We start from the raw sequence: 27,327 nt of genomic DNA, 5'->3' as shown, positions 1-27,327 counted from the left end.
TTTTAGTGAGTTTGATTGCCTTATCAACTGACCGTAGAACTTTCAAATTATTCCTTGTGTTTTAGAAAACATGGGCATAAGCCCTTACATGAGAGTGACTAGCACAGGTTTCCCAGAGAGGTTGTGGAGTCTCCCTCCTCAGAGATCTTCAAAAGCCAGATGGACACGGTCCAGGGAAAACAGCTTTTCGTTGGTCTTGTTTGAGCACAGGGCCTGGGGGGCTTGATAGGTAGGATGTCCTCCAGAGGTCCCTTCCAACTTCAACCATTCTATGATTCCATGAAGTATGGTTTAATAGACACCAGAATCATGTTCTGCACTACGGATACTTTGATTATATTTTGGCCTATGTGAGACTACTGTTAATTTGTTCAATTTCCCCACCGTTCTACATCATTCACAACTTATCCCCAGCACTGGAGAGAACAGATTACTTTATAGACAAGATTTTGACTGGATCTTCTCCACCTTCACCACTTCAAAAAGCCAGTGGGAACAATCAAGGACTAAACACTGTTTTTAGATGATAATCCCATAAGGAATGAAGGTCAAAAAAACTGTATGCACAGAACTTGCTTTTAAGATAAAAAGCAGTGAACATAGCAAGAAAGAGTGATAAAACGTGGGAAACACTGAAGATACACAGAAGGAATGAAATTTGCTAGAAGCAGTGACTATTGCTGCTGAGGAAAACACATCTTAATTTTCGGGAAAAATGGAGCTGGTTGTAATTCATACTAAATGTTATCTTGTTTTGAAAAAGTTATGCTAACTGGCTATAACTCACTTTTATATTCCTTCATTTTCCTCAGAAATGTGAAGCCCTTGATTTATGTGAAGAATCAGGCTGCTTTGTGCTCTGATAATGGCAAAGGTGATGCAAGTCACTGGTCAGAGTCAAGGTGCCCAGGAAAGTAGCTGCCACATCCTTGACTCTGCTCCCAAGACTAACTGCACCAAGACCTCAAGAGGAAAAAGTGAAGGCTGGTTTCCAAGCAAGGCTCTTCAGATAATAGGTGGTTCACCTGAAATAGAGTAAGAAACTTAGAGATAATGAAAAGGCCTGAGGTAGCCTCTATTTTGAGGGACTTGCAGTCCATTTTGTTGCATAATGTAACAATAGATGAGCAGGTGAGACACCTAGAATTGAATGTATGAACCTTAACTCTGCATGGTTAGGACAGTTTATGCCCTTCTTCTTCCTCTTGGGGGAAGAAGATGTCAAACAGCAGTTCAGTGTTTCACACAAAGAGAAAAACAAAGTTTTGATAGAGGAAGATGCACAAGAGAGGGGTAACCGTACCTGTTTTCCTCCTACTTCGTTGGTTATATTGAAAAATTTAGAATTTGATTAAAATGCAATTTTGCAAGGTTTACAAACTAAAGGGAAAAAGGTAAGAGGTGGGCTTAAGCCAGAACAGACTTAAAATGCTCTTTTTAGTACAGCAATTTGGTCAAGCTGAAGTTGCCTGTGGGCAGCTTTACCTTGAAGAGGCATTGCTTTAGATAAATGATACTTAATTCAGGTAGACAAAAACTAAAAAGACTTTTAGAAGGAATCTTTTCAGAAAGGATGTCTTGAATTTTCTCTTATTGTTCTTGGCATAAATGTCATTTCTTCTTTTGTCAGATATTCAGAAAGGCTGAGATTCGGAGTATATAGCTTTTATGATGAAAGTAAAAATAAGAAAAAGAATCTCCCATCTCTTGCACATTTGGGTTTTCCTGTGTTCCTAGAGCTGAATCCAAATTTTCAGGTGTAAAGATTATCCTTTTTTTATCACTTCTTTTTCTGTTTGTAAAGCTCCCTTGCACTATTATCATGGAAAAACTGGCAGTGCTCAGCACCAGCATGCCCATCATTGGCAATGCTCTCTACCAGCATGCCCACCAAATAGATATACCATGAACACAACCTTTTTATGCTGGAACATGCAGTGGAGATGTCACAGTTCAGAGCCTACTTAACAATTCTGAGGCATAAATACATATATTCTGAGGATATGAATATATCATTGTTCCATTTTCTCAGGAGGAGATTAAAGACTGTCTCTTTGTAAGTGACTTACATGCAGCCCTATAAAGCACTGGAGGACATATGATCCCACATTTTGCTTACTTGACAGAAGTTCTCTCCTTTTCTCTGTGTTCCTCAAAAATTCATCAATCATGACACAGGAAGTAGATGGGAAAGCACATTAAATGTACATTAAATTATCAATTTAAATAGATTAATTAAAATAAATTAATAATTTAACTAATTATTAGATTAAAACTTTCTTCTTCTGCCTCTGAATCTTTTCTTCAGAGGAATTCAGAGATGAATTGATGAGAAGTCCTCCTTGATACATAGATTTGGCAGAAGTCAGGCTCTAAAGGACCAAGAGGAAGTCAGTGAGATTGAAATTGGAGGGACTGATTTCTGATTCTGTCCTGGTACCTCTGAAAACCTTGTGAAGTTCAAACAAAGGTTCATTTGGATTCTCCTCCAACTCTGCTTCAGACTTCTCCTGAAAAGGAGGAAGTTCGGGGCTGATGGAAGAACTCACCAGAAACTGAGCCCCTACAGATGTGACAGTTTAAATAAATAATATATATGTATATATAAAGTGAGGCATTCTCTCTGTCCATGTTTTCTCTGTGGTATAGTGTAAGGAAAATGCCAAAGAAACTGAAATTTGTGTAACCCTAGAGGCATCAATAACATTTTGACAATATAATAATATAATATATAACATAATAGCAAAGAATATATATAAAAATATATATAACATAATAGCAAAGAATATAGCAAAGAATTTTATTATGAATTCTTTACTGAAACACTGCCATGAAGTGTTTCAGTAAAACCATATTTTTAAAGGTTTTTGATTAAGACAAAGAAACAGGTATTTACCCATCCATAACAGCGATGCCCATAAAATCAAAGTATATTCACGGACTTCAAATGCTTATAAAGAGAGCACTAAGTTTTCTTAAAAATGAATACTTATGGCCTTTCAGTTATATTTCTTGTTAATATTTTGACAAAGAACACTCACTTGAATTTGTAATTGTTTGTGTTTTCATTACAATGGGTTTCAAGACAGATAAAGTTGCACATTAATTTCTACATTTCTCTCTGTGCTGTATTCTTATAGAATATTAAAAGAACTAAAGAGCTGTAATATTTCTCAAATAGCATGTAAGTATAAGGCATTTTTCAAGCAACTTCACAATTCAGAACTCACAGTGAATTCTTAGTGCACTGCTTCCCATAAAACACTGCCATACTTCATCTAATCCCACAGCTGTACTTCTCAAATCAGTTACTCATGCTTATACTGATTATTTCCCTGGGACAAGTCATTTCCCAGTCACAGCATTCTAGAAATGAACCTGCTTTGGTGACAATGTAAATATAAAATACGAATGATCTATAACTTGTTGACATTGTTAATACATATTGTATCAATGATAATCATTCTAATGTGAAACAGACTGGCATGAAAAACTGCAGCATGGCATTACACAGACAATAGCTTTAAACTTGGGTCTTAGAGACTTGGGAGTGCATTATTTCCTTACAGTACTGAGTATTTACTTTTTATGGAATACCAAAGTGAGTGATTATTATTAAAACATTCAGGGATATCTTCTACAGAAGTCACAGTTTTAAAGTCTTTTTCATTGTATGTCTCCTACTTGGAATATGATTATCTGAAGTCTATGCTTTCAAGTGCACAATCCCTATGAATATTTATTTGCATGTCTACACAAGAACTAGGTTGGAATTCTTTAGGCAAAGTAGCATTGCCTCTGAAGAGATATGTTTGGGTTAATTTTGAAGGAAGAAGTGAAAGGAACTGAAACACAATCCTTCTACACAGCACAGAGTTCAAATACATGTTGAAGAAATCTCTCTCTCCTTGCTGTTCAAACACATAATATAACCAAAGAGCAATTGATCTTTGATAATGAAGACAACAGATGTACTACAAAGGGACAGGTTATCATAAATATTGTACATGCAGTAATATTAATGAAAAGCAAAGTTAGGAGAAATCAGTTGACATTCAAGATAACACCAAATCACTGCTGATTCCTACCTTAAAATTTTATTGATTGCTGTCTCTTTTTCAAGAAGATTTCTTGCTCTGATGCTGAAAACAGATTTACGGAGCTATAAAATTAAGAAAAAAGTGTATTTTTTAATTGCCATGAAACAGCATGCACATTGACAGACCAATGAAACATTGTGCTGAGTGTATATAAAATTAAACACACAATGTTGTCTGTCATACAGATATTTTTCACAGTCTGTGGCACTAGTGTTTTTTTTACAGGAAAATGGTAGTGGAAAAAGATCAAAATGGTCATGCAGGGCAAATTTCTTGAGGAATGTGTAAAGTCCTAGCCTTATCTTGCAGCTTTTGGCCTTCCTATCCCAATCCTTAGCTGGCTCTGGGTGCAAAGAAGCAGATAGTTTTGTTGATTAGCATTAATATTATTCCCTTTATTATATTTTCTTCCCAAGTTGGCCAAGTCACAACTTTGTCTTAATCCTTACTATGCCTCCCCCTGACTGCCTCTGGTCATCATCAGCATTTTAAGCATATACTTGCGAACATTGTTTGGGAATTCCTGGATGTTAAATGAAAGGACTGGGCTACAAGAAAAGCAAACAATTCCTGAGAAAGTGGTAACAAACATGGCAAATCAAAGAACAAATCACAGCTGAAGAATTTAGCTGAAGAATTGGACCTGTGATGACCAGAAAGCCTCTAGTACCTTATAAGATGTAATTCTGTCAACTGTTTGGAGATTATCATCCTGAAACATATGTTTGAGACAGATATTAGGAGCTTCTAGCAATATGTGCTCTTTCTAAATAAATTAGTCTGAAATGGAACCTTTAAGCACATTTCTTTAAAACTGTTTATTATAACTATTTGATTTATTTAATTTGTGCATGTCTGACTTAAGGATGTAAGTATTACTTACAGAAGTATTACTTACAGATTTCTAAAAAGATACCACAAATCCAGAGTCATTCAACAAACAATTTTGCTAGAACTTCTCTCGAGACTTAGATCGACTCTGATTCATGGTAGGATGTCCACTGTGGCGAAAAATAGAAGCCTAAAAATTACCTTAAAACTTGTTACTTATTCTGGCTGTCCTTAATATAATGGCTACTGCTTTTTAAGTCACACTTGTAACAGCAAACTACAATCTCTTTCCTAAAAACTGCCTTTTTAAGTGTGACCCCTTTCACCCTTCTAACGTCCTAACTCATCTCTGTATAGACTGTGGAAGTAAGAATATGGATGAATTGAAAATACCACTATTCTTGGAATTCTAGGGTTTTCTTAAAAAAACTCTTGCAGCTTGAAAACTGAAAAAAGGTATGGAACACTTCAGAATGTAGTTTGGAAAATAAGATATTGGCATGTCAGGAACTATTCCAAAAATACTAACAGCACTGTTAGTATAGGATAACTAACATAATATGTTAGTATAATATAGCACGTAATAAAAAATTGTTCTGTTACCTGGATATTGTTAACATCAAGATAAACTGAAAATCACAGTATGATATAAACCAGTTAAATGTTCTGTAGGAGTAAATATTTTATATACCAAATCATATTTCAGTATGTTTAAACTTATTTACAGTACCTCAGCATGGTACCTTACTATGGATTTACATACAACTCGTACTGGTGAAAGCAATGGCAACTCTTTCACATCTTTTTTTCTTCTAATGTCAGCAATTAGGAGCTGAAATTCCAGATGATTAATTTTTTCCTGTATCCAGATTGGGGAAAAAAAAATTCCAAACCTCAGGAGTACCTATCCTTTTGCAATATTAGTTTTTTGTTTTGTTTTAGTTTGGTGTTGTTTTTTTTTTTTTTTGTTTGTTTTAGGACTTAACTAGAAATCTTAAACTTAAGGGAATAATGAAGGGGGAAAAACAGCTTTTTTGATTCAGTTGGGTTTTTTTTCTGTTATAGATAATTTTCTTAGAATAATTAAAACTGCATCAAACATCAGGGAAAAAAAGAGTACTGCTTACTAGTGTAATCCATTTATTTTTAATGTCAATTACTTGCTTGTTGACGTGTCTTAGAAATGTAAAGTATTTCAAATAGCAAAAGCATTAATTTCCTTCCAAGTCCAGTTTTTGTTCATCCAATTTCAGAAAAAAGCTGAGTCAAATCATTTTTCCTGAAAATTTCTACAGCTCTCTATCTGCTATAGACCACTTATTTTAGGTGTTTAAAACAGATATCAGAACACCTTGGCATTAAGCGTGTGGCCCAAGAAGGAAAATTCACCCAGGCTGTCAACAAGGGAAGGTGCCCAGGAAAAGTGGGAGTTTATACAGAGGCTGGGCACATGTACAGATACATTTAGTGCCTCCCCAGGCCATCTAGTGCCAGCGAGTAAGAACAGCTCAAGAAAAGCTGCTAACATCTCTAGGCCAAGGATTACACACATCTGGCACATTCAGCTTCTGGGGACTGCTGAATCCTCTCTCTGGACAGTGCGGTTAACAAAGAAGGACTAGATGTGAAACGCACTCCTGAAGAAGTATGTACTTGGGCATTAACTGGTCTAAGCATACCCGATGGATTGAGTTTTAGATGAAGGTCTGACGGTTTGTTATCACCCTGTCCATCTCTCCATTGTGATAGAATTTAGCCTGGAGCCAGGTATCCCGTTGCTTAATCCAGGAGTACATGAACATGAACAAGGTCCTACACCTTGGTGCCTAGGGATCTCAGTGGTCCAAAATGGAACTGATAATACATACAGCTCAGGCACATCCAAGGATTACACCTTTTGAAGATGATGGTCCTCACTGCTCTTACAACTTAGGAGTCCTTGCTTTAGCCAGATGAAGCAATACAAGACAGTATTTTTAGATGTGTACAAACGATCCATTTATTATATTTAAAGGATTCAGTAGTCAGTCAAATTGCAACATGTTTAAGAAAATCAAACATTATTGTAGATTTTTAAAATGTGCCCTTATTTCTATATAAGATAAAGAAACCAACTAGCAAGAAACTGCTTCCCATTTAATTTCCCAAATGTGCATAGCACACCAGGCAAATGCAATAGAACTGTAAAAACAGCAAATGGGGTTGATGATCACTATTTTGTTTAATAATGCCTGGATACAGCATGCTGGTGTAGGAACCTGGCAATTAAAAACTTATGGTACCTGCCGAGTTCTTGAATGTTGCAGAGGAAATTACTAGCAGTGCTAATGCGGAAAACACATTACTTGATCAGATGATACAAAATTAAATAAGTATACAATACTCTACTGAGGTTATTTTATTGTCTATCCATGTAGCCTGCTGATTTTTTTATTATAGATTGTGATGTACTGAGGATACCCTCAGTGTATCATTATTAACCATTATTTATTTATTCACTTATTTATACAGGCTATAAGTACACTTAGTGCATAAATAACAATGCCATATAACGTTCTGCTATAAAGCATTTTTTCTTCGCACAAGACACTGTCCTGAAATTGCCTAACATTATCCGTTACTGTTAAATATGTTTTCAACAACACATTTAAGGAACTCTTGGAGGTTACCTGGATCTGTAAGGAACAGCTGTGACAGGTCAGCAAGCTACCAATAATACTTCCTGGATGAAAATATTTTAGATAGGAAGTGTGTACTCCTATCAAAACATGAATAAAACAGCATGGTTCCCATATTCCTTTCAGTTTATTTATACAAGTGTGCCTGTAGACACAGAATTAGGAAATCTGTTTGTAGTGCTTCTTCCACAAGTGCTGGCGTCTTTCATTGCTGCTGTTGGTAGGACAGACTTCAGGCAGACAAAATGACTCATTCCTGTCAGTTTGAACTTGATCTGAATTCTGCATTCCTATGCAATTTGTCCAAAATGACAAGGACAAAGCAATAAACCACTGTAACCATTGCAAAGGCAGCTAAAGCACACAACATTGTTGCTCTCCAAGTGCCACCCGCTGCTTCGAAAAGGTACTGCAGCCATTTTAAATGAAAATCTTTATTTAGTAGTACATGTAAAATTCCTAGGCTTTCTATCCTGGAAAAAAAGAAAATTCTTTGTGTAAGATTTAAAGGAAAGCAACACAAGACAGTACCATTGCTAGATGACTGCTAATGATTGCGGATCAGTCCCACAACTGGCACAGCACTGCTGACTTCAGGGAGATCTGTGATAAGTGGTAACAGTTAAGGTACGTCTCAGCAGTTTTAAGTTTCGAGAAATGCTATTCATTGTCAAGTGCCAATGCATTCGTTTTGCAAGTGACATGTATGTGGGGCACAACAGCAGCCAGCACTGCATAAATCAATTAATTTCAACTTGAATTTGACATAAAATAGCGTGTTATCAAGAGGTTAAACTGTGGTGAGGTAGTGTATTATTTTTATATCAGGTGCAGAGCTGACAGAAGAGACAAGTGCTAGGTGTTCTGCAACACAAGAGGAGACAAGGTCACAAAGACAGTAATGAAATATAAATGTCTGAAATGTTTAGGTGACAACAGAAAAAAAAAGAGAACACAACATACTTTTCTAAGTCAATCCCTCAAGTGTTATAAGAACTTTAGAATTTTAGCTTAGTGCTGCTAATAACAATCTTTTATAGGCAACTGCAGGACCATATGGGAATAGTCTTCTGTACCATGGCAGAAATTCCAAGCTAGGGGAAAAAAATCATCCCAAGCTTCTGTTTCAGTTTGGAATTTGTTGGACGCCAATTAATGGTTTATGTAGAGTTGCTGAATGAACAGATTGTTAGGTATTATATCATTATTTAAACATGTACAGCTTCTAGGGAAAATATGAAGAGTCACTACAGTAAATGATATTTTAGAGTTATTTATAAGAAACAGTGAGGAAATGTTTATTTGGCCTGAATCTGTTCAAGATTTGAGCATTCCATTAAATACAAGATAATTTTGGCCCACATGAATTTGCTGTGTAGCCTCTCAAATGCATACATAATTATTTGTTCAACAACATCCTGTCTATGCATCTTCGGCTTGAAGAGATCAGACTCTATCAAAATGAATGTTACAGAAACCTGAAGAGTGTTGGAAGGCCAAACTGCAAGACTGCAAGTTGTTGGTAGGCATCTAACAACATTTCCAAAAGAATTGATGTAGGTTAATGTTTAAATCGTGTAGAAATCAGTGGGAAATTTCTACAGCTCTTTTGAAAACTTTACTTAATACTTACAGAATCACAAAGGATGTAATTACAAGGAACCTCTAGAGATCTGTATCCCTCTCTCAAAGTAGAACTAATTATTTCCATTTTGACTTTGAAAATCTGGCCCTTGGCAAGATTGTCCTACATAAGAAACAGGCTCACAGAACAGTCAAGAAAGTGGCCCTACCATTAGCTAAGTGCCACAAGGAGTCAAGGGCTGTAGCTTTTGATCAGAAGGCTTGAGTGAGAATTGGGCATTATCTCCTTAACTCTCTCGAGCCATTGACCTGAAATAGTCTTAATTCCTTTTGTAGACCTTGATTGCTGCCTGTTTCTTAAGGAAAGACATGCTCTTCTAATTAGCTGATTACTGGTCTGGAAAATCTACATGGTCTTTCGTAACCAGGAACCTTTTTCAGTTAAGTCTGAGAATGTGGAGAGGGCTAATACCAACATACTCAGAAAACCCCCAGAGACTTAAAGAGGATGCTAATAGTCCATCTCAGACACACAGGGGAGCAGCTCCAGGAAGGGAGAAGAATCTCTTTCTTTAATGTTTTGTCATAATATGGTTGGGTTTCTGTCTTCAGCATATCTGAGCTTTTTACTTTCAGTGTTTTCTTTTGTTTTCTTCTGTTTTCCATCTTTACTCCAGGCAGAAGCCAGGGAAATCATGGGAAAGGCCAGTAAGGAGGGCTGGGTAGGTTACTGATGGCTGCCAACAGAAGGGTGGAAAGTGAGGACTCCTGGCCAAGCTGATATGGAGTTGTGATATACTCTGCTGGTGCACAGCGATGGAGCAGGAGGCCCCACTCCACACCTTCACTTCTAGGTAAGAAGGTACTGCCCGTCTGGGCTGGACTGGGAGCAGAAGAAGACTGAGATAGGGCGAGAGTTTCCAGTTTGAGGTAACCTGGGTTGGAGGAATAAGGAAGAACATTACTTCTGGTTGTACAAGCATATAATTCCCTTCACTAGAACAAAGTGATCATGACTATATTTAATCAGTTTTTGTGAATGAGTATTATAAGTGGGTAACAGAGATCAAAGGGTTTGGAGAAGGCGATCTGGATATTCAGTAGGATCAGGGAAAGGGAGAGTAAAGGCTCAACTGGAAAGGCTTTTCTGCAACCCAGCCCCTCATCAACTCTTCCTTCCTTCCATATTTATGTATGCTCTTATCTGTTAGAATCCATCAGCCCTAAAAATTTTGCCATGTATGAATTTTGGTTGATTGAAGAAACAAGAGGGGTATGATCAGCCCCCCGTGTTTTAATGCATCTTCCCAGACTTTGCATCAAACTCTCGAAATCTGTAAGAGCAAAACTGATGAAAATAGAAAGCTAATACCAGAAAGAAGTGCTGAATTGTGGCACTTTGAAAATGACAAAGTATCCAATCCCCAGTTTCCTTTGTTTCAGAATGTAATTGGTTTTTTCCAGGCAGAATTTTGAGCACACTATGTAGAGGCAAGAATGACAATTTAAAATCATCAGTAGCTAGAGACAGACCATAACAAGAACAGTGTCTTATTATTATTGCAGTTCTATCTTCTCTGCTCTGAAACATGGTCACAAAAGTAAAATATTAACAAATCAAATATGTATGTGGTAAAACGCTTTATGAGAATGTACTTCATTAGTTTTTCTTTTCCTGTAAATTTATTATTTCAACATAGGGACATTGTTACATATCTGTTTTATCTGAAAATAATCAAAATCTCCGAAAAATGCAAAATTAACAAAGAGGCCTCCTGATTAATTTTCAAAAAACCTGAAATGCATCAATGCATTTCCATATATTAACTTCATTAGAAAGATCTCGATAAGAGTAGACATGGGACAAAAATCATCTCCTTTGAAAATCAAGGTTGTAATGACCAAGAAAATGATAGGTTCATAAGCCACTCTCATTCTATCAGGTAGATTGTTTTAATGGCTTTTCTGAATGTTATAACTAGACAGATTTTGGCAATATCCTGTGAATGACATAAATAGGTAAGACTGAAGCACTTGGCAATGTTTAATTAACAAGAGGTACAAGGAAACTGAAATTGTGAGCGAGGATCTACTCAGATACTCAGTAAGGGTAGAAAAAGATGAAGTTTGAGTGATTTTTGTTGATACTTATTCACAGAGTTCTGCAAAAAAATACTTCAGAAAAAAATGTACTCAGTGTTTAAAAATAAGTACCCTTTTCTGCTTGGAATTCACGTGCAACTACACTTTATTAGCTTCTGTTGTATTCAAAAGTAGTGTGATATAGTCATTCTTTCAAATTACATAGGGAAAAGAAGAACCAGGAACACAACAGAATGTTATCGTACTTTTTGTGCCCATGTTCTGCTTTGCACAATACAATAGCCAAAGAAAAGTTCAGAAGAGGCTGATTAACTTGGGACATGAGTTTATTAGCATAAGAAGTACAAATTCACCTCTGGAAATGAGGATTCATGAGTAAATATTCTACCCTTGTTTCTTTTCTAAGAAGAAAAAAGAGGAATAAAGTTTATAAGCATGTCTTCATGCCTGATGATTTTCTGAAAGGTATCTTAGGACACCCTGTTTTTGATTCTAAAAGGTATTTCAGCTCTAACAATTACAAACACCTTCTGCAGGGAGAACTCCTTTCAGAATACTCTCAGAATATATGTGGTTCTTTTTGAAAAAAAACAACAACAACAACAGAATAGTTAATGAAAGAAGCTGAGCACAGGCCACTAAAAGACATGCTGGAACAAATTTCCACATTAAACAACAACATCTTATCAAGAATAGGTGGCATGTCTCAGCAGCTCACAAATGGAGCGTCTATGATGCTAACCAAACATGCATTAACAGTTGTGGTCAATCTTGTGTGTTCAATGTGTGTCTGAAATAGTAAACAGATAAAAATATAACCTTTCCCTGAGGTGTTGAAAACCACTGATTTCTACATAAACCAAGGGGAGTTAATCTCCAAGGGAGTACTCAGACCCTTCCAGGATGAGGCTTGTAATTGGGTTGATGTTTGTGTCCCATCCCATCTAGCTTTAACTGATATCAGCAGGATCACATCTGGAGATGAATCCAAATAGCCTAAAAAAAAACAGATGCAAAGCTCAGCAGCCCACCTGCTAGGTAATACAGGTCATCATGAACATATCACCTCAGTGCGCTGTTCTGTGCACCAACTCCCCAAAGAATGCAGAATCCAGCACGAGGTCTGCTGCTTAATATTGATTGTCCTCCTTGGTAATGGCCGTGGCTACCTTTGAGATCAGCATTCACTTTTTGACCATCACCTCCTGTCATATGGCTGCTGCTGTAACTAGGAAATCAGCGGGAGAGGCATATGGTGTGGGAGGACGAGCTTCCATGGGAGCTAGACCTCAGTTATGGATCTTGGTCCCACAGGAAAAAGGAATAGCTATGAACTTCAATGCTTGCAGAGCTAAAAAGGAAACTCATACAAGTGAAAGGAAACAGGATGATACAGGGGATGGAAAAGAGAAAATACATTTGCTACTATCCAGTTAATCTTAAAAATGCAGAAATAAAGGCACTAGCTTGTTTATAATATTTCAACTAAATGGAAGATGCTAAAAGTCTGAGCTATAAACAATGTCGATATATTGAAAGCTCTTTTGCTTTGTTTTGTAATTCAGTCCTGCTGTGCCACAGCTGTAGACATGCACATGGGCATATCTACATAATGAGCCACAGGCATTTTTAAAGTTCATCTCATAAGCCTGTCAGATTTGAAACATAATTTAACAGTGATGTGCTGTGTTGTGTGGTCAAAGATAAGTAACCTGTTCAGGAGCGTCCTCCTTGCAACATCTTTTAGCATGGCTTACTGAAAGTTGTACATCTCTTATGAAAGCGCTCTGAGGTGTTTGTGCCTTCCTCTGATTCTAGTCTCGAAGTTAAGAACCCAAGTCCAATGCTCAAGAGCCAACTCAACTGTATTTTACTAGACACCTGATTTGTTGTAAATCTTACAGCTTATTCGTTTTTGTCCCTTAAAACTGGCTGTGACTGTCCCTGAAGCTCTTGTGAGAGCCATCACAGTGAGATGTCTTCATTTTCTGCCAACTTCCTTTCTTCTCATCCACCCACTCACACAAAAATTATCTGTGTACACATATTTCATCCTGTTCTAAGAATTCACTGAAATATTGGTTAGCTAAGGAATTTCCCAGCATACTGTGAATAATTTTTGTACAACTGTGGAAGTATAAAAGAACACTTCCCTCTGTCTTTGTAAAATTCCCCTTCTCCAACATCTACAATGTTCACGTGATGACATATTTTTATTTTTTAACCCTGTTTTTCAAAACTGTTCTTTTGATTTGGCATAGATGAAAATAATTTCAAACTGATTTTCATTATGGTTATGGGTAACAAATAAATACATTTTTCTACTATTTTGAGAAGATAAAATACCTTAAAATAGGAAGAATTCAATGAAAATCCACTCCCCTCTTACAACTTAAAGCTGCTTTTCAAGGAAGTAGGTAATTATAATTCTGAAAAGACTTACTAAAGCTGTTATATAATAGAACATAGAATGATTTGCTTTACTGATAATGACAAATTATAGGTCAGATTGATTTTGAATGAAAAAAAATTACCATAAATATAGTTGCACATTTTTGGAGAAAGAAAAGAAAAATGTTGATGAAGTGGGAAGTAAGGGAACATATGTATCATATACACTTCCAATCACTTCAGCAGATATGGAATGCAGAAATGCTATCTACATCCAGAAGAAATTGGAGGAGCCAGCCATATTTCAGGCACCTCAGAGGAAGCAAAGAGTCAAACCTGACAGCAGAATCCCACCTTTTGATTCTAACCTATTTTTTTTTCACCAACTACAATGTAAATGAGATATGAAAAATTTCTGAAGCCACTGTCATCAGAAGCAGTGGGAGCGCATCCTAGTATGCAATGTTATCAGTAAAATATTTGTTCAGGTTTCTATTCTTACATACATTCAAGGTTTACATTTCAATGCAACCAGTCATTCCAATCTTGTTTTAAGGATAAGATATTTTTAAGAAGATTTGTCCATACAAAAGTAAGGTTGCTTTGGCAACTGTAACTATAGGAAGCCATAGTAATTACTTTCACAAAATCCTACCTAGTGCTTTCTCCCTCTTAATAGGAATGTGTAAATACCTCATTTTAAGCTACATTTATGAGAAATATTACTCTTCATAAATCCTACCTTTGAGGCATGGAAATCCAAAAGTACATACTAAAAGCAGATTGAATAGTGCAAAAACAATTTGCAAAAACTTATTTCAATTGAAAAAGCGAAGTCAGATCATGCATATTTGCTCTTGGAGGGAAGTGAAAAACTGAAAAGAATGTACCTTTCTATTTTCGTATTTCAAAATATCATTGAATAAACCGTGCCGTTTATTCATGTATCTTAAAAGACAATCAACAATGATTCACTTTTGTGGACAGCGGGCAGAAGAAATTAAAACTCCAATTTAATATACTTCAGCTACATATTAATGTGAACAGATCTACCAAATCATTGCACAGCTCTGCACTGCACACTGTGGAGTTCAGTATGTGGCTCAGACCAAGTTTAAGGCCTCCATTCATCTCTTCATCATGTGGTAGAAATGTACTCTGATTTCCCAGGCATATTGTTTGAGATCCATCATTAGTAATATTTAGTGTAGTTCTGCTGACCCCTACGTTTGTTAGTTAATAATTTCTCCAGTATTTCTGCTGTGCTTGTTAGAGTAGATGGCACCCATATAGGCTTGATTCCTTCCCATGGCCTTGTTTGCTGAAGAATATTGCACCACAGCCCTCCCTCTCAGGCCATGCTGTTCAGCTTTGGCATACTGATGGCACAGACTACACTGGCCACAATGCGTTCTTGCATTGCATTAGGTAAGAAAATTAATAGTTGTTTGTAAATAGGCTCTTTACATACACTATCAGAAGAGCATTGCTTTCCCTAACTCTGCTTCCTGCCTGTACGAATGCTATCCTGTTTTTCAGTTGCAAACCATGTACTTCCATGGTATCTTCCACGGTACACGCTGAATTTTTTTTCTGACCCTGTAGTTTTGCATGGTGCCAGAAGTCACACACATTTACTCATGCTGCTGCACCGTTGTCATCATCATTCCAAGCAGTCCTGATATTTTTCAAAACCAGCCATCCATGCCAGTCCATCTGGGAGACTATCAGCATATAGTACAGTGAGCCTCAAAACTGTTTGTTTATCATCTGTTTTCTAGCAAATCCCAGGCCTACACAGAGGTTAATGCCCTCTAAGTAACTAGAATAATTCTTAGATTTTTACATATCTCCACTGATTACACTTTACCTTGCTTCAGTGAGTGTGTAAAGCACTGTAAAAGTAGCAAGACACTCAGAAATCCACTGTGATATTCATAAACTTTTGATTTTCTACTAGCTTCGCAGTGATTAACAACAAGACTATTTTAAAAAAATTAGGTTCATAAGATGGGATACTTTGAACAAAACTATGTATCACATCCTGAATTTTGAGATGAAGGAGAGAGAATTCAGACAAAATAAGGCTCTACTATGATGTCAGTTTTAGGATACCTAAATTAAGTATAGCGTTTTATTCTGTGTTCAGTTGCCCTAGCTTTTGTGTGCTTTTATGTAATTTGACAAACTGAATAATCTGAGGTCTCTCCTCACAATATTTGAGGATAGACATATACTGCTGTGAATTCTTGATTTACCTTTTGATCAATATATTTGTTTTCTTCAATTCCTGATCTTTTAGAGTGGTCACATGAGGAAGAAGACGCTGAAGGAAGTCTTCGCAGCAGACAGCTGGTATCTTGTTGCTGGCGATCAATAAACTGCTTCATAAAACTTTCCCTTGTGAACAAACAGAGGATATTGATAGATTAAAAACCCAGGAACAGTTAATATTTGCTTTTCTTTACAATGTGTCACAACCCATTAGTGCTAAGATAAACTGTGAGAAATGGATGTACTGACCTACAGATGTATAAATGGACAGAATGAAGAAAAAAACAATTGATAAAACTTACATTCAGTTTATTAAAAGAATCTATAGCTGAATTGAGAAGTGTGTGGCTTGCATGTAGCTTTGAAGAAAATAGTTTCACTCCCTTTTATAATAATTATTTTATTTATTTATTTACCAAATAAAGTGCTAAATATTTGAAGTGCCTTTTGCAGTTTTTGGCTCTTTTGAGCTCATTACACAGTGAGTTGTTACTGCAATATAAATCAAATGCTGCTATAATCCAAAGGAAACATACTTCCTGCAAGAAATTGTTTCTTCAAGATTTCAAACAACATCTGTTCGTATAACTGCTTTGAATGCCAGTATTAAGGCACTTCAGCAATTCTGTGCCTCACATATGCCACGTTTAAAAAGTATTTCTGTTTACAAGAAACATACATTTATCTTGCTGTCTTTTATATTTAATATCATTGCCCTGTTTTCAGTGTAAATTGACTATGTCATAACTAATTTTTATCTGGAGACATAGTTTTACATAGTGCTATAGCTTCAGATTTAAAGATTTAGCATGATCACGTTTAGAGGGTGCCGGGAAAAAACACAGCTAGAAAGAAATTAAAAAAAAAAAAAAGAGGGAGACTGGGAGAGCACCCTCAATATATAAGTAAGCGATATTCTGGTACTAAGAACAAAGTTATCCGTGACTGTTTCCTTGAGGTTTGGAACACTTTTTCCTGACCCTGTTCACCAGCATTATTCTTTGTATTCAGATAAGATGGTACAAACAGATCAAATCAGTTGTACTAGTATCCTTGTGAGTTTAATGAGAATGTAATGCAATTTCAGAAGACAAATAACAGTGACAGCCATCTTTCACATCATCCTATCTCCAAGCATGTGCTCACTGGGATACTGGTATGGGCACAGCCTGACCTGCTCGGCCAGCCTGTGCTGTTTCAGCAGTCTCATCAGCCTGTATCTGCAGCAACAGCCCTTAGACTTCTGTAATAATTGTCTTTTCTTGGCACCACACCAATTAAAACAGTAATATTAATTGATGATCCAGTAGCCAATTGAGGGACCGATCCTTTGTTGTGAGTTTTACAGCAAAATAGTAACAGTGCACGTCCAAAGAGGGGACAAGGTCATCACAATGAAACTGCTGTTCGATGGCCTGCATTATCCACTCTTAATGATTTGCTGCCAGTTGATCTCATCTTTAAAAAGCCACATGAGAATTGATTAGACTGCTAGCTGCCCATTTCAGCCAAGAACCTAAAACCCAAATGGGAGTGGAAGAACAACAATGTAGTTTTCAATCATACTTTACTTGTGTTGGTTCCAGTCAATCTAGTTCCTTTCATGAATATGCTATAATGAGTGCTAGGATTTTATTTTTTTAAGTAAAAGTAAGATAAAAATAAAATGTCAGCTCCTTTCAACTCTGTTAATTCTGTTTCAGTTCTGATTTTCTGAAGTATCTGCTTCATCCATAAGCAAAACAGTTAAATATTTTTGGAGCTCTGTGGCACCAGACCAGCTTATGGCATATTAGCAATGGGAATATTTCAATACCTTATTTTTGGAACTGTGAAATCTGAAGGAAGCTTGGAGATTTTCACCATCTGTGGCCTGTTTGGAAATTTTTCAAAGATGCGTAGACGCAGTGGAAGCTTCTCTTTTGTATCTGCATTTGCTTCACTTTGCTTCAGCTAAAAACAAGGAAATGAAAAAAAAAGAAAAAGCAAAAATTTGCTCTGTAATATTGCAGCCTTGTTTTTCATAATTCAAATAATAACAGCAATTACCTAAAGAAACAGAAGATGGCAGCAAAGAACTACAGAGGGTAAATTGGTACTCTATTTTATTGGTCTGCTTGTGCTAGAAGCTGACAAATTCCAAACAATACCATGCCTTTAACTGAAAGTCATAAAATGGGAGGATTGCTAATAATTTTAATTTTAAAATATGAAACATACTAATGCCCTATTCAATATGGTTGTTTCTATGTTTCCTTCACAGTTCCCTAACACTTTATCAAGGAAATAAACATCCATGCTCTTTTCTTATTAGTCACATCTTTCTGTATTTCTTGACAGCCCTAAAATATTCCAATAGAAAATAGCATTTATAAAGGGAGTAATTTTAAAGAAATCTAGCTTTCAGAACATGGAAGTAACAGGAAAATTGCATTTAGATGAGTATTAAAAATAATATCAAAAGACTCAAAAGAATCCATCTACGTCAGCAATTCTGATACTGAGCTGCAGCAAATCTAATGATGAACACTGCATTTGTAAATATCCACAAACAGTTATGCCAAGGAATACCACACATTTAAATACAGAAAAGGCAGATACACCTATGTGGACAGATAATGGATACATCTAATCATATAAGATAAAAGAGATTTGATATGGAGATATGATTCCTGAATTGTGATTACCATATTTGCAACTCACTTGTGTCGTAACAACAAAAGACCAAGTCAGAAGGATTCAGTGAAACACATTTGTTTTTACATTTATGTTAAATGGGAATTTAAACATTGAATTTCTATCTAGTTCTATATATTCAAATATCATGTACCATTTCAGTTAGCACACATCTAATTATTTAGATATGAAGTTTAATTCTTCTTCCCACGCCTGCTTGTGAACACAATCTTAGAAGCTTATACTTTAAAACAGAGTTGCCCGATCAGCACCTGCAGGGAATACTGCTGATAGGTATCAGCTATAGATTTTTACCGTGGTGAATTGCCCAGGAAGTCGAATGGAGTTTTAACTCCCATTTGCACTGCCTTGTGTAATCCATGCTTCCACAGCATGCTATAGAAGAACAACTGCTTTGCTGCACTGTCATGCTATCAGCAACATCACCACTTCCAGCCACAGGACAGTTTAAACTGAAAATCAATTCATATTCGGCTGGATACAAGTTGTCAAGTGGACAGAAAACTGTTTGAAGTGCTGCAAACAAAGATTAATGATTAATGGTAAAGCACAGGGTCAGAAGAAAAGGGGAATGGAATATCGCATAAATCTGTAATATGTTCAGTCCTACTTAATGGCTTCATTAATGATCCTTAAAAGGAAGAAATTATGACATTAATGAAATTCACTTGATATTAAAACGTGGAGTAAAATACCACGGTGGAGAAAAAAGAGGACAGATTTAGAAGTAGGGGCAGGAAATAACAAAGACTGAAAATAATTCTAGAGCAAGAATAAGAGAAGAAACTAAACTAGAACTTGTACTTCAATACAGCATCAAAAGGGCAATTTGGGCACCAATTATGTTACCAGCCAAAGGTTGGTTATGTATTATACAGTCTTAGAAAATGGTACAGAAGTTCACTGCTCCTCTCTCTGCTGCTTTGAGGAGCCTGCACCAGGGTAAGCATTCGGTTCTGAAGACCATTTAAGCAGTCTCACATGGACAAGCCAAACCAGTGCAGAAGACAGACATGGAAAAAAAAGGAGAGAGCTACAGAAACCAATTGGAGCGGGAGAGAAAAAAGGAATGAAAGACTTCAGGGGACCAATATTTATATTTCAGCAACCACAATTGATAGTGAAAGAAGAGGAGGAGATGTAAAATTATGGAAGAAATATTTGAAAATATATTACTTCAAGAATATAACAGTGTGACCCAAGTATAGGAATGAAAAGATGAAATTAGGGAATTTTTAGGCTGAGGATAAAGATGAATATAGTTACAAAGAAATCTAGGAGTGTTTAGAAAGGTCTCTGGAGGGAAGTGCCTCATCATTCCAGATTCAGGCGAGACAGAACCCTTGAAATGCCAGCGTACCGCAGAAAGAAATCCTTCACTGTCACTGAAATGAATCAGATTATCTACCGGGGTTTTTCTGCAACATTGTGCTGTTGAAAAGCTTTGGGAGGGGGTAATTTTTAGAAGAAAAAAGGGTTTTGAGTTTCTGCTAGTTTGCTTTACTGAGAAATCTCTGTATAAATAGGCAGATTCTGGCATGGACAAATAATGTCCCTTGCAGCTATGGACTCCCATTCACAGAAGTCAGTGTACGCAGAATAGAGTGCACACCACAGATTGCAATGCTGCCTGAAGTCTCAGCGCAGAACAGATCAGGGAGAGCTTGGAAACAGGGAACTGTATAGCTGAAGTGATAAGCAAGGGAACAGAAATATCCCCCTTCTAACCAGGAGAATGATCCAAGACAGGCTTTAAAATAACCTAAAGTCAGAGCAGTTCTACCGAATCTCTCTCCAATTACTCATGCTGTGATAATATTACATGTTGGGGAGCGTGAAGCATTTAGCTTCACTGAATTCTTCTCTACACATTTAGGGTGTAATTGTTGCTCTGCATGACACACATCCCATTTTGTATTGCTGCTTAAATCCTTTACATTTCAACTTTCTTTAACACATAACAAACACTTATATTTTTAAAGGTACAGGATTTTTTTTAAAGGTACAGGATTATGTTGAAATATGGTGATGATGGTGCAGAATGTTTCTAGCAACAGCTAAATACCAGGACTTTTTTTCTATGGTTTTTATTTTTTTAGTTATTATTATTATTATTATTAGCAAGGAAATGTGCATGGGCTTGATTTGTACTGCTTAGCTCTTGTCTCCAGCTCCTAAGAGTCTACTGGAAGCAGTTCAATGACATTTTGTCAGCCTGGGCTGGCTAAATTCTCATGTGCCTGCTAGAACAATTCCTGTAAAACCACAGAAGGAATTTATGTCTATTTTCACTATTTCCATGGTGCTTAAGTTTATAAGGGCAGATTTAATGGCACAATGCATACAGTACTACTGTCTGTTCTGAACCTAGATCAGACGTTATTAAAACAGTACCTAAATGGTGGGGAGTGATGGAGAGGAAGTCTTAATTTGGGATTCCACTGGATAATAGCAGTTGAATAACACATTCAGATACAGGCCTAAGGCACCAAGATATCTAGATCTGGTTTACATAACTATCTCAGATGAGTACAAAAGACAACTGATAGAAAGGTACACTTATTGATGGTGTTTAGATTTATTTTTATTTTTTCCAGAAAGACATGATGGCCATGCCTCCATTTGGTTCAAAGCAGTTTGAAGTGAATCCCCAACTATCTTCACTTGCTGTTTGGTGATTTATTTTGTGAGTTGTGTTGGTAAGCAAAACAGATTCTTTTTGGAGGAAACAGAACTGCAAGCTCCACTCCACTCTCGTTGAACACAAACGCAATCCCAATCACTAAGACTGATGGAAGGATCAGAAGCAATGGCTGCTTGTTAGGGTGGCTTCAAACCCCTTGTGCAATGGGGTATTTAGTCCAGTGTTACAACAAATCAATTATTTAGCAAACACATACACAAACACCCTAAACTGCATCTCCTGTTAACTGTGGTGCATCAGCTGCTGCATTGTGATTCTCTCCTGTGGCACAGTTCAGGGCATTAACGGCAGATGACTTCATTCATACTACTACATAATACTACAGAATATTTATTTGTGTTTTCAAGGCTTCTTTATAAAAGGGTGACTGTTAAAATCACCAAGACCTGGGCCCTTAAAACCAAAGAGAACCTGTAAGAAGTTGCTCTAAACACATAAAGTATGGTGGTGAATGTGGAAGAAGGTAGAGGCAGGGGGAATAGAAGACATCAGGTAGTGACTAGTGAGAAATAGGGGCAGGGTCAGCTCTTTAGCACATATCCACACTGGTTATGGTCAGACATTTGCGCTGGGATGGTCAGCAAAGCAATTGCCCTGCTGGAGATAACAGCCTTCCCAGCAGGATGCTGGCATTTCCCACATAATCACACTAGTCCAGCTAGGACAAAAGAGCCACAGCACAAGATCATTCACAAACCATCCCTCCTCTGCCAACTACAAAGACTCTCTCATCCATGTTTTAGAAACTAAAGTGATGACATTTAAAAATTTTATAATATATGCTGTATTAAAGTAATTGAGTGACACGCTATACACTGCTATATAGAACCTGAATAGACGAGTAAAGCAACAAATGGTGGATCTAAATTGTTTTCTATTTTAAAGCATTGTAGTACTATAAACTCACAGATCTCAATCACCAAAATTGTGCTCGGGGCAAAAGTAGCAAGTTCTTTTCAAGTGTGTACTGCAGCTTCTTTGATAGGCAGGCGCTAACAGCCTGGGACATTGAAGTGCTCTGGGGTCAGGTAATATAAATGTGATGACTTTTAACAGTTCAAAGAGCTAACTAAGGTGAGTATCTGTTCATATCACCAATTTGCATTTAGAGACAGAAACATCCTTGAAAGTAATGTTCTTGGCAAGGCAAACTGAAAGCTCAAATTGAATACAGTCATTGAGTTTCTAGGACATTGACACATTGATGGGAACATGCCAGAGGAAAAACAGAGTTAATCATATCCAAAGGGGTAAGATCTACCCTTCCTAACTTTTATTTGTTTCTCTATTCAATTAATTCGGGTTGTGGAAGAAGAACTAGTAACATGCAAAACGTTAAGAATGAAAGATGCACTTTTCATGTAGTCTGTGAAATTCACTTAAACATTGCATAAATATTTCAATGAAATTAAATAATTATGAGAAATGTACTGCGTTACTCAAACTCTTGTCATTTCAGTTGACAGTTTTCATAACAGGCTGAGCTCAATCATGTTCAAAATTAAAAGCTGTGCAACTGATGTACACACAGTTTATTTAGGAACTGGCCAGCTGCCCAGAATACTTTCATGGTGAGTGTGGAAAGTTCAAGCTGTTGGAGAAAGTTCAGGGGGTCTCACTACAGGATAGTTTTAAATTAATATTGTTTGGTACATTAGAGTGCACTGCTATATATCATTTTTTCACTGGAAATATCCCCTAGGGGCTATATTTGAAGAATACAGTTGCTATACACTATCTGTGCTACCCTCTTAGTAGGATATGTGCTGTGCTCCTGCACCACACACTTTGAGCATGATACAAATACAGGACGGGATGAACAACATTACAGACCGATACCAGCACCTATCCAACAGTTTTCCAGATATTTTTTCTCATTCAAATTTTCGTATTTATCATCACCTGATTTGTCAACAGCAACTTTGAATGAAATCCAAGTAATTAGTAATGCTAATTATAGCATTAAATGACACATTAAATTAAACAATTAAAAATCAGAATGGTGGGTTAAATGAGCTGTTTTTTCCCTTTCTGTTATTACTCTGAAGCCATATAGACCTGGTAAATTTTTGGACATGAATGAGAGCTGTACTAAAAGAAGATATGTATGTGGGTAAGCTTTCACAGCCCAGACTCAGCTTTGGCATAAATTTGTGCCAACACATTATACCTATATTGGATTAAAATTCAAGAGAAATCAAAAGTTGTAATGTAATATAAAAAATGCTACTATTTACACCTGTAATTCCAATAAAAATGAAGAAGCAGCTCAGTTTTGTTTGAGCAAACTGCAACATGAAAATAGAATGGCAAAAAAACAATCTGAAAATTAAGGTAAAAAGTACTGACAAAATGCAGTAGGTTGAATTTGGGTAAAAATAACACTTTCAACACAGAAAAAAACCACAGCACTTATGACATGTAGATCCTATTAGGTTTGTCTATAATGCTAAATAAAAGGCTGCCAAGGGCCTAACCCTTGCCTAGAGTCCTACCAGCTGACTTCAATCATACTTCATAATATTTGGCTCTCGGTTTCTCTGGGTCTCTTGGGATGGCCTTGAGACATAATTACAGTAGTTATATTTCTGTGCATTTTCCAATTCTTCAAGGCACCTGAAATAAAGTGAGAGTTTTTATGTGCAATTCACCTGAGTCACATTTCTGTGTTATGAAATTTGGGTTGTGAACTGCCTACTCTGAGAGAGACAAGAACTTGCGAGTTCGCCTGAAAGCACGAGGCTTTCTGGGAGAGCATGACAAGGACTGAGTGGCTTAGAGGTGACAAACCTGGTGAAACCTTGTCCATGCTTCCTTTGAAAGCAGTCCCTCAAGTAAACTATTCCCTAAACTAGTCCCAAAGCATTGTCTGGGAGAAAGTCCAGGAAATCCAGGTGGAGGCCCAAGACAGAGCCAGCCATGAGCAAACAGTTATGCAGCGTGCATAGACAAAGGCTCTGTGTTTCAGCTTGCTCTAGCTCTCGTCCTCTTTTAGTTAACAGTCTAGATGTACCAACTGTGCATTTTGCCCTTTGGGCTCACCTAAACAAATGGGGACATTGCAGGCAATAAAAAATTCTCCCATGTAGCAACTATAAAACAGAACCTAAATTGATTTTAACCACATTCTGTGGTGCCTTGGGGAATTTTCACTGAAATGTAACAAAAAATATGATTACAGTGGTGCTAGCATTCACAGCAGAGACTGCACTGTTGATAATCAAAGGGTAAAATAAACTGAAAAAGTTCCTAGCAGATGGAGGAACAAGATTACACATATATTTCTCATATGCACAAGATTATTTTTTTTATAAACAACTTTTATGTGTCACAGGGTTTATACGCTGTGTGTAGTATGATTGGATGCTGTGATTGCTATTTCCCAATTGTTCATTTAAATAACTTTTTCCTCAATTTTGCATGAAGTCTCCCAAATTAATAAGATATTGAGTAAAGTTTCACAAATGTGTTTTCTTAATAACTTCCTTTCAGTAATTGTAGCTCCTATCGGTTCTTCATGAACAAATGCTGCTGAAAAGATGTGATTGCAATTCAAATGGCATAAAACTCCTCTGGCAAAACTCGGCTAAGATTTAGTCCATTTATTTAATAGAGGACAGGAATCCAGTGTGTCAGAGAGTTTCCCTTTGATTGAGATAAATGATTTTTTTCAGAGCGATTACTTCATATTCTCTACAAGCTTGGACAAACATTGCTATGTTGATTAAACTTCAGCCGTTCTTCCATTTTTTTTCCTATCTTTTGGTGACAAGAATTGTATTTAAAAAAAAACAATTGAAATCTGTGATTCTGCACAGTCAGTGACCAGATTCAAGGCCTAGGAATGTGCTTACCAGACCAGATTCAACCTCCATGCCTTCAGACTGAGGTACCTACCTTAGTTAATTCCATTTTGATTGTTATAGTCTCTTTATAGCCAAAAGACACAAGTACACACTTCATAGTGGTCAGTTCAGGTAGTGGGTTTGCTGTGTATTTCGGCCATGCTTATCTTTTTCCATTGACTAAACAGGGAACTTAAATCCAGCATGTTTTTTAAGTCACATGTGTGATGCCCAGTGAAATAGATAATGGAAATGAAACATACATTTAATGCTAACATATTAACTGTTCTTTTAATAGCTTTTTCACATAAAAATTGCATCTTTGCCACTTTCATATTAATTATTTTTCTTTTGGGGTAAGTAGCAGAAATATCTTTGTTTCCATACAAAGGTTATTGAGTCACAGAAGAATATCCATTATAATAAAAACATGCATTACATGCTCCATTTCATCAGAGGAAACTGCTTGAGACTTCACCACAACTAGGCACCATTATTTGTTATGAATTGTATGTCCTGATGAATAAGCAACTAACATATTCTCAAGTGAACAAATGCACAAGATGTATGGTTTCTGCTCTTGTACAAACAGAATCATTCAATATTGACTAGGTACAATGTGTTAATCTTCCAAGACATATGGCAAGATTAATTACAACCTGAACGGGTGTTTCTGTCTGGGAAGCAAAGGAAGTAGCATTGCAGGGAAATTCAGAGACTCTTAATGTTTGCTTACCTACTCCAGACCCTGCACAAAGGAAGATTCATGGAGGTAGCTCTGTAAATGGCGCTTACTAACATGTTGTCAAGACATACAAATTCATCTGCTCTGCTAGGTTCACAGAAAAATAGGGCCAATCTGGGAAATGATAATTACAGACAGACTTTCAAAGGTTCTCACCACAGGCAGCTCCCATTTAGTTAAAAAGGAGCCGAAGAGAACCGGGCTGTGATTGACCAAGGAAGTCATCATCTTGACCTCCTATCAAGGTACAGACAGTGGGAAGCATAAAAAATGCAGAATGGTACTGAGGTCACATGGATAAAAGACTCAATCTGCAGGGAATCTGTGTATCTCTGCCCACAGCATGACCAAAAAAAAAAAAAAAAAAAAAGTAACTTTCACTAGCAAATTATAGGAAGACTGGAATTTGATGCAAAAACTTTACTCCTTGTAATTCATTTAGGTCGATTAATGGATTAATGCATTGTCCTGGGGATTACACAGGATGGATCATGAGTAAACTGGTGTGGAGATACAGCATATCCAACCTGATACACTCCAGAAGCCCCTTCCAACCTGGACTTTTCTATGATTCTATTTTGGTGATAGTTATCTGACCCAAGACAATTCTTCAACTGCTTTCAATTTCACTGTTGTATGCCTGCATCTGCCATCTCCTGATAACTTGTACTTTCATTCAAACCATTACCGGGCTCTGTTAGATTCTGTGAGAGTATAATTTATATAACTTAGATTTAAGCTAGTATTTGCAATCAACACGGTGGACCAAGTTCTGCAATTGAATATCCGTAACACTGAGAAAACATAACTGAACTTGAGAAAAAAATCAAGGCTGAAGCTTGAGGCCAGAATACAGTATATTTCTTTAAACAAGAAAGACTCTGTCTTTGCACAAATGAGCTGCCCCTTGCTTTTTCAGCGGTTTCTTTGTTTTGAATCAGAGGCAGTACATTTTACTTGACACAGTTGCCCTGAGTTTTAGATTCATTGCGGTTTTACAGTATTTCTCCAGTACAGAAATTCACACATAAAATCAATTTAAACAAAGAACACGAAGAGGCAAACCTATATGAGTAATAATGGGAAGGCCACAGAGGCTGATGCAAGCTACTTCAGAAACCTTAGCTGGACTAGATGAAAAGAAAGCTTGGTGTTACTTGCTGTCCTTTCTACCATACAAGTTTGCTGATGAAATTTTAGCTGGGGCTGGAATTATGCATCCTGCTTTTTCCCTTTCACAGGCAGTGGGAATGGTTCTCTTTGTGTTCATGTGATGATGGATTGCATCTTTGGAGAGGAAGATATGGCATGAATTCTCCCTTAATTCTGAAATAGTGCTTCCATTTGTTGGATATTATGCAGCAAAAACTGTGTG

The 27,327-nt window shown here is 36.8% G+C and overlaps 1 protein-coding gene across 9 annotated transcripts in view; it reads right to left on the bottom strand.

Moving 5' to 3' along the window:
• The window catches only part of NALCN (sodium leak channel, non-selective), a 236,279-nt gene that overhangs the window by 39,824 nt on the left and 169,128 nt on the right, over positions 1-27,327 (bottom strand). For all 9 annotated transcript variants that reach the window (XM_048072668.2, XM_048072666.2, XM_048072665.2 and 6 more), the window contains 3 exons: positions 17,778-17,914; positions 15,946-16,087; positions 4,089-4,162 (listed from right to left, as the gene is read on the bottom strand). In XM_048072668.2, coding sequence (XP_047928625.1) covers positions 4,089-4,162; positions 15,946-16,087; positions 17,778-17,914 — 353 coding nt within the window. The remainder of the gene's footprint in view (positions 1-4,088; positions 4,163-15,945; positions 16,088-17,777; positions 17,915-27,327) is intronic.

This window comes from Anser cygnoides, chromosome 1 (genome assembly GCF_040182565.1).
Source record: "Anser cygnoides isolate HZ-2024a breed goose chromosome 1, Taihu_goose_T2T_genome, whole genome shotgun sequence".
Taxonomy (NCBI): domain Eukaryota; kingdom Metazoa; phylum Chordata; class Aves; order Anseriformes; family Anatidae; genus Anser; species Anser cygnoides.
Note: the sequence above shows the minus strand (reverse complement) of the source record. Positions and strands in the feature narration are given on the sequence as shown.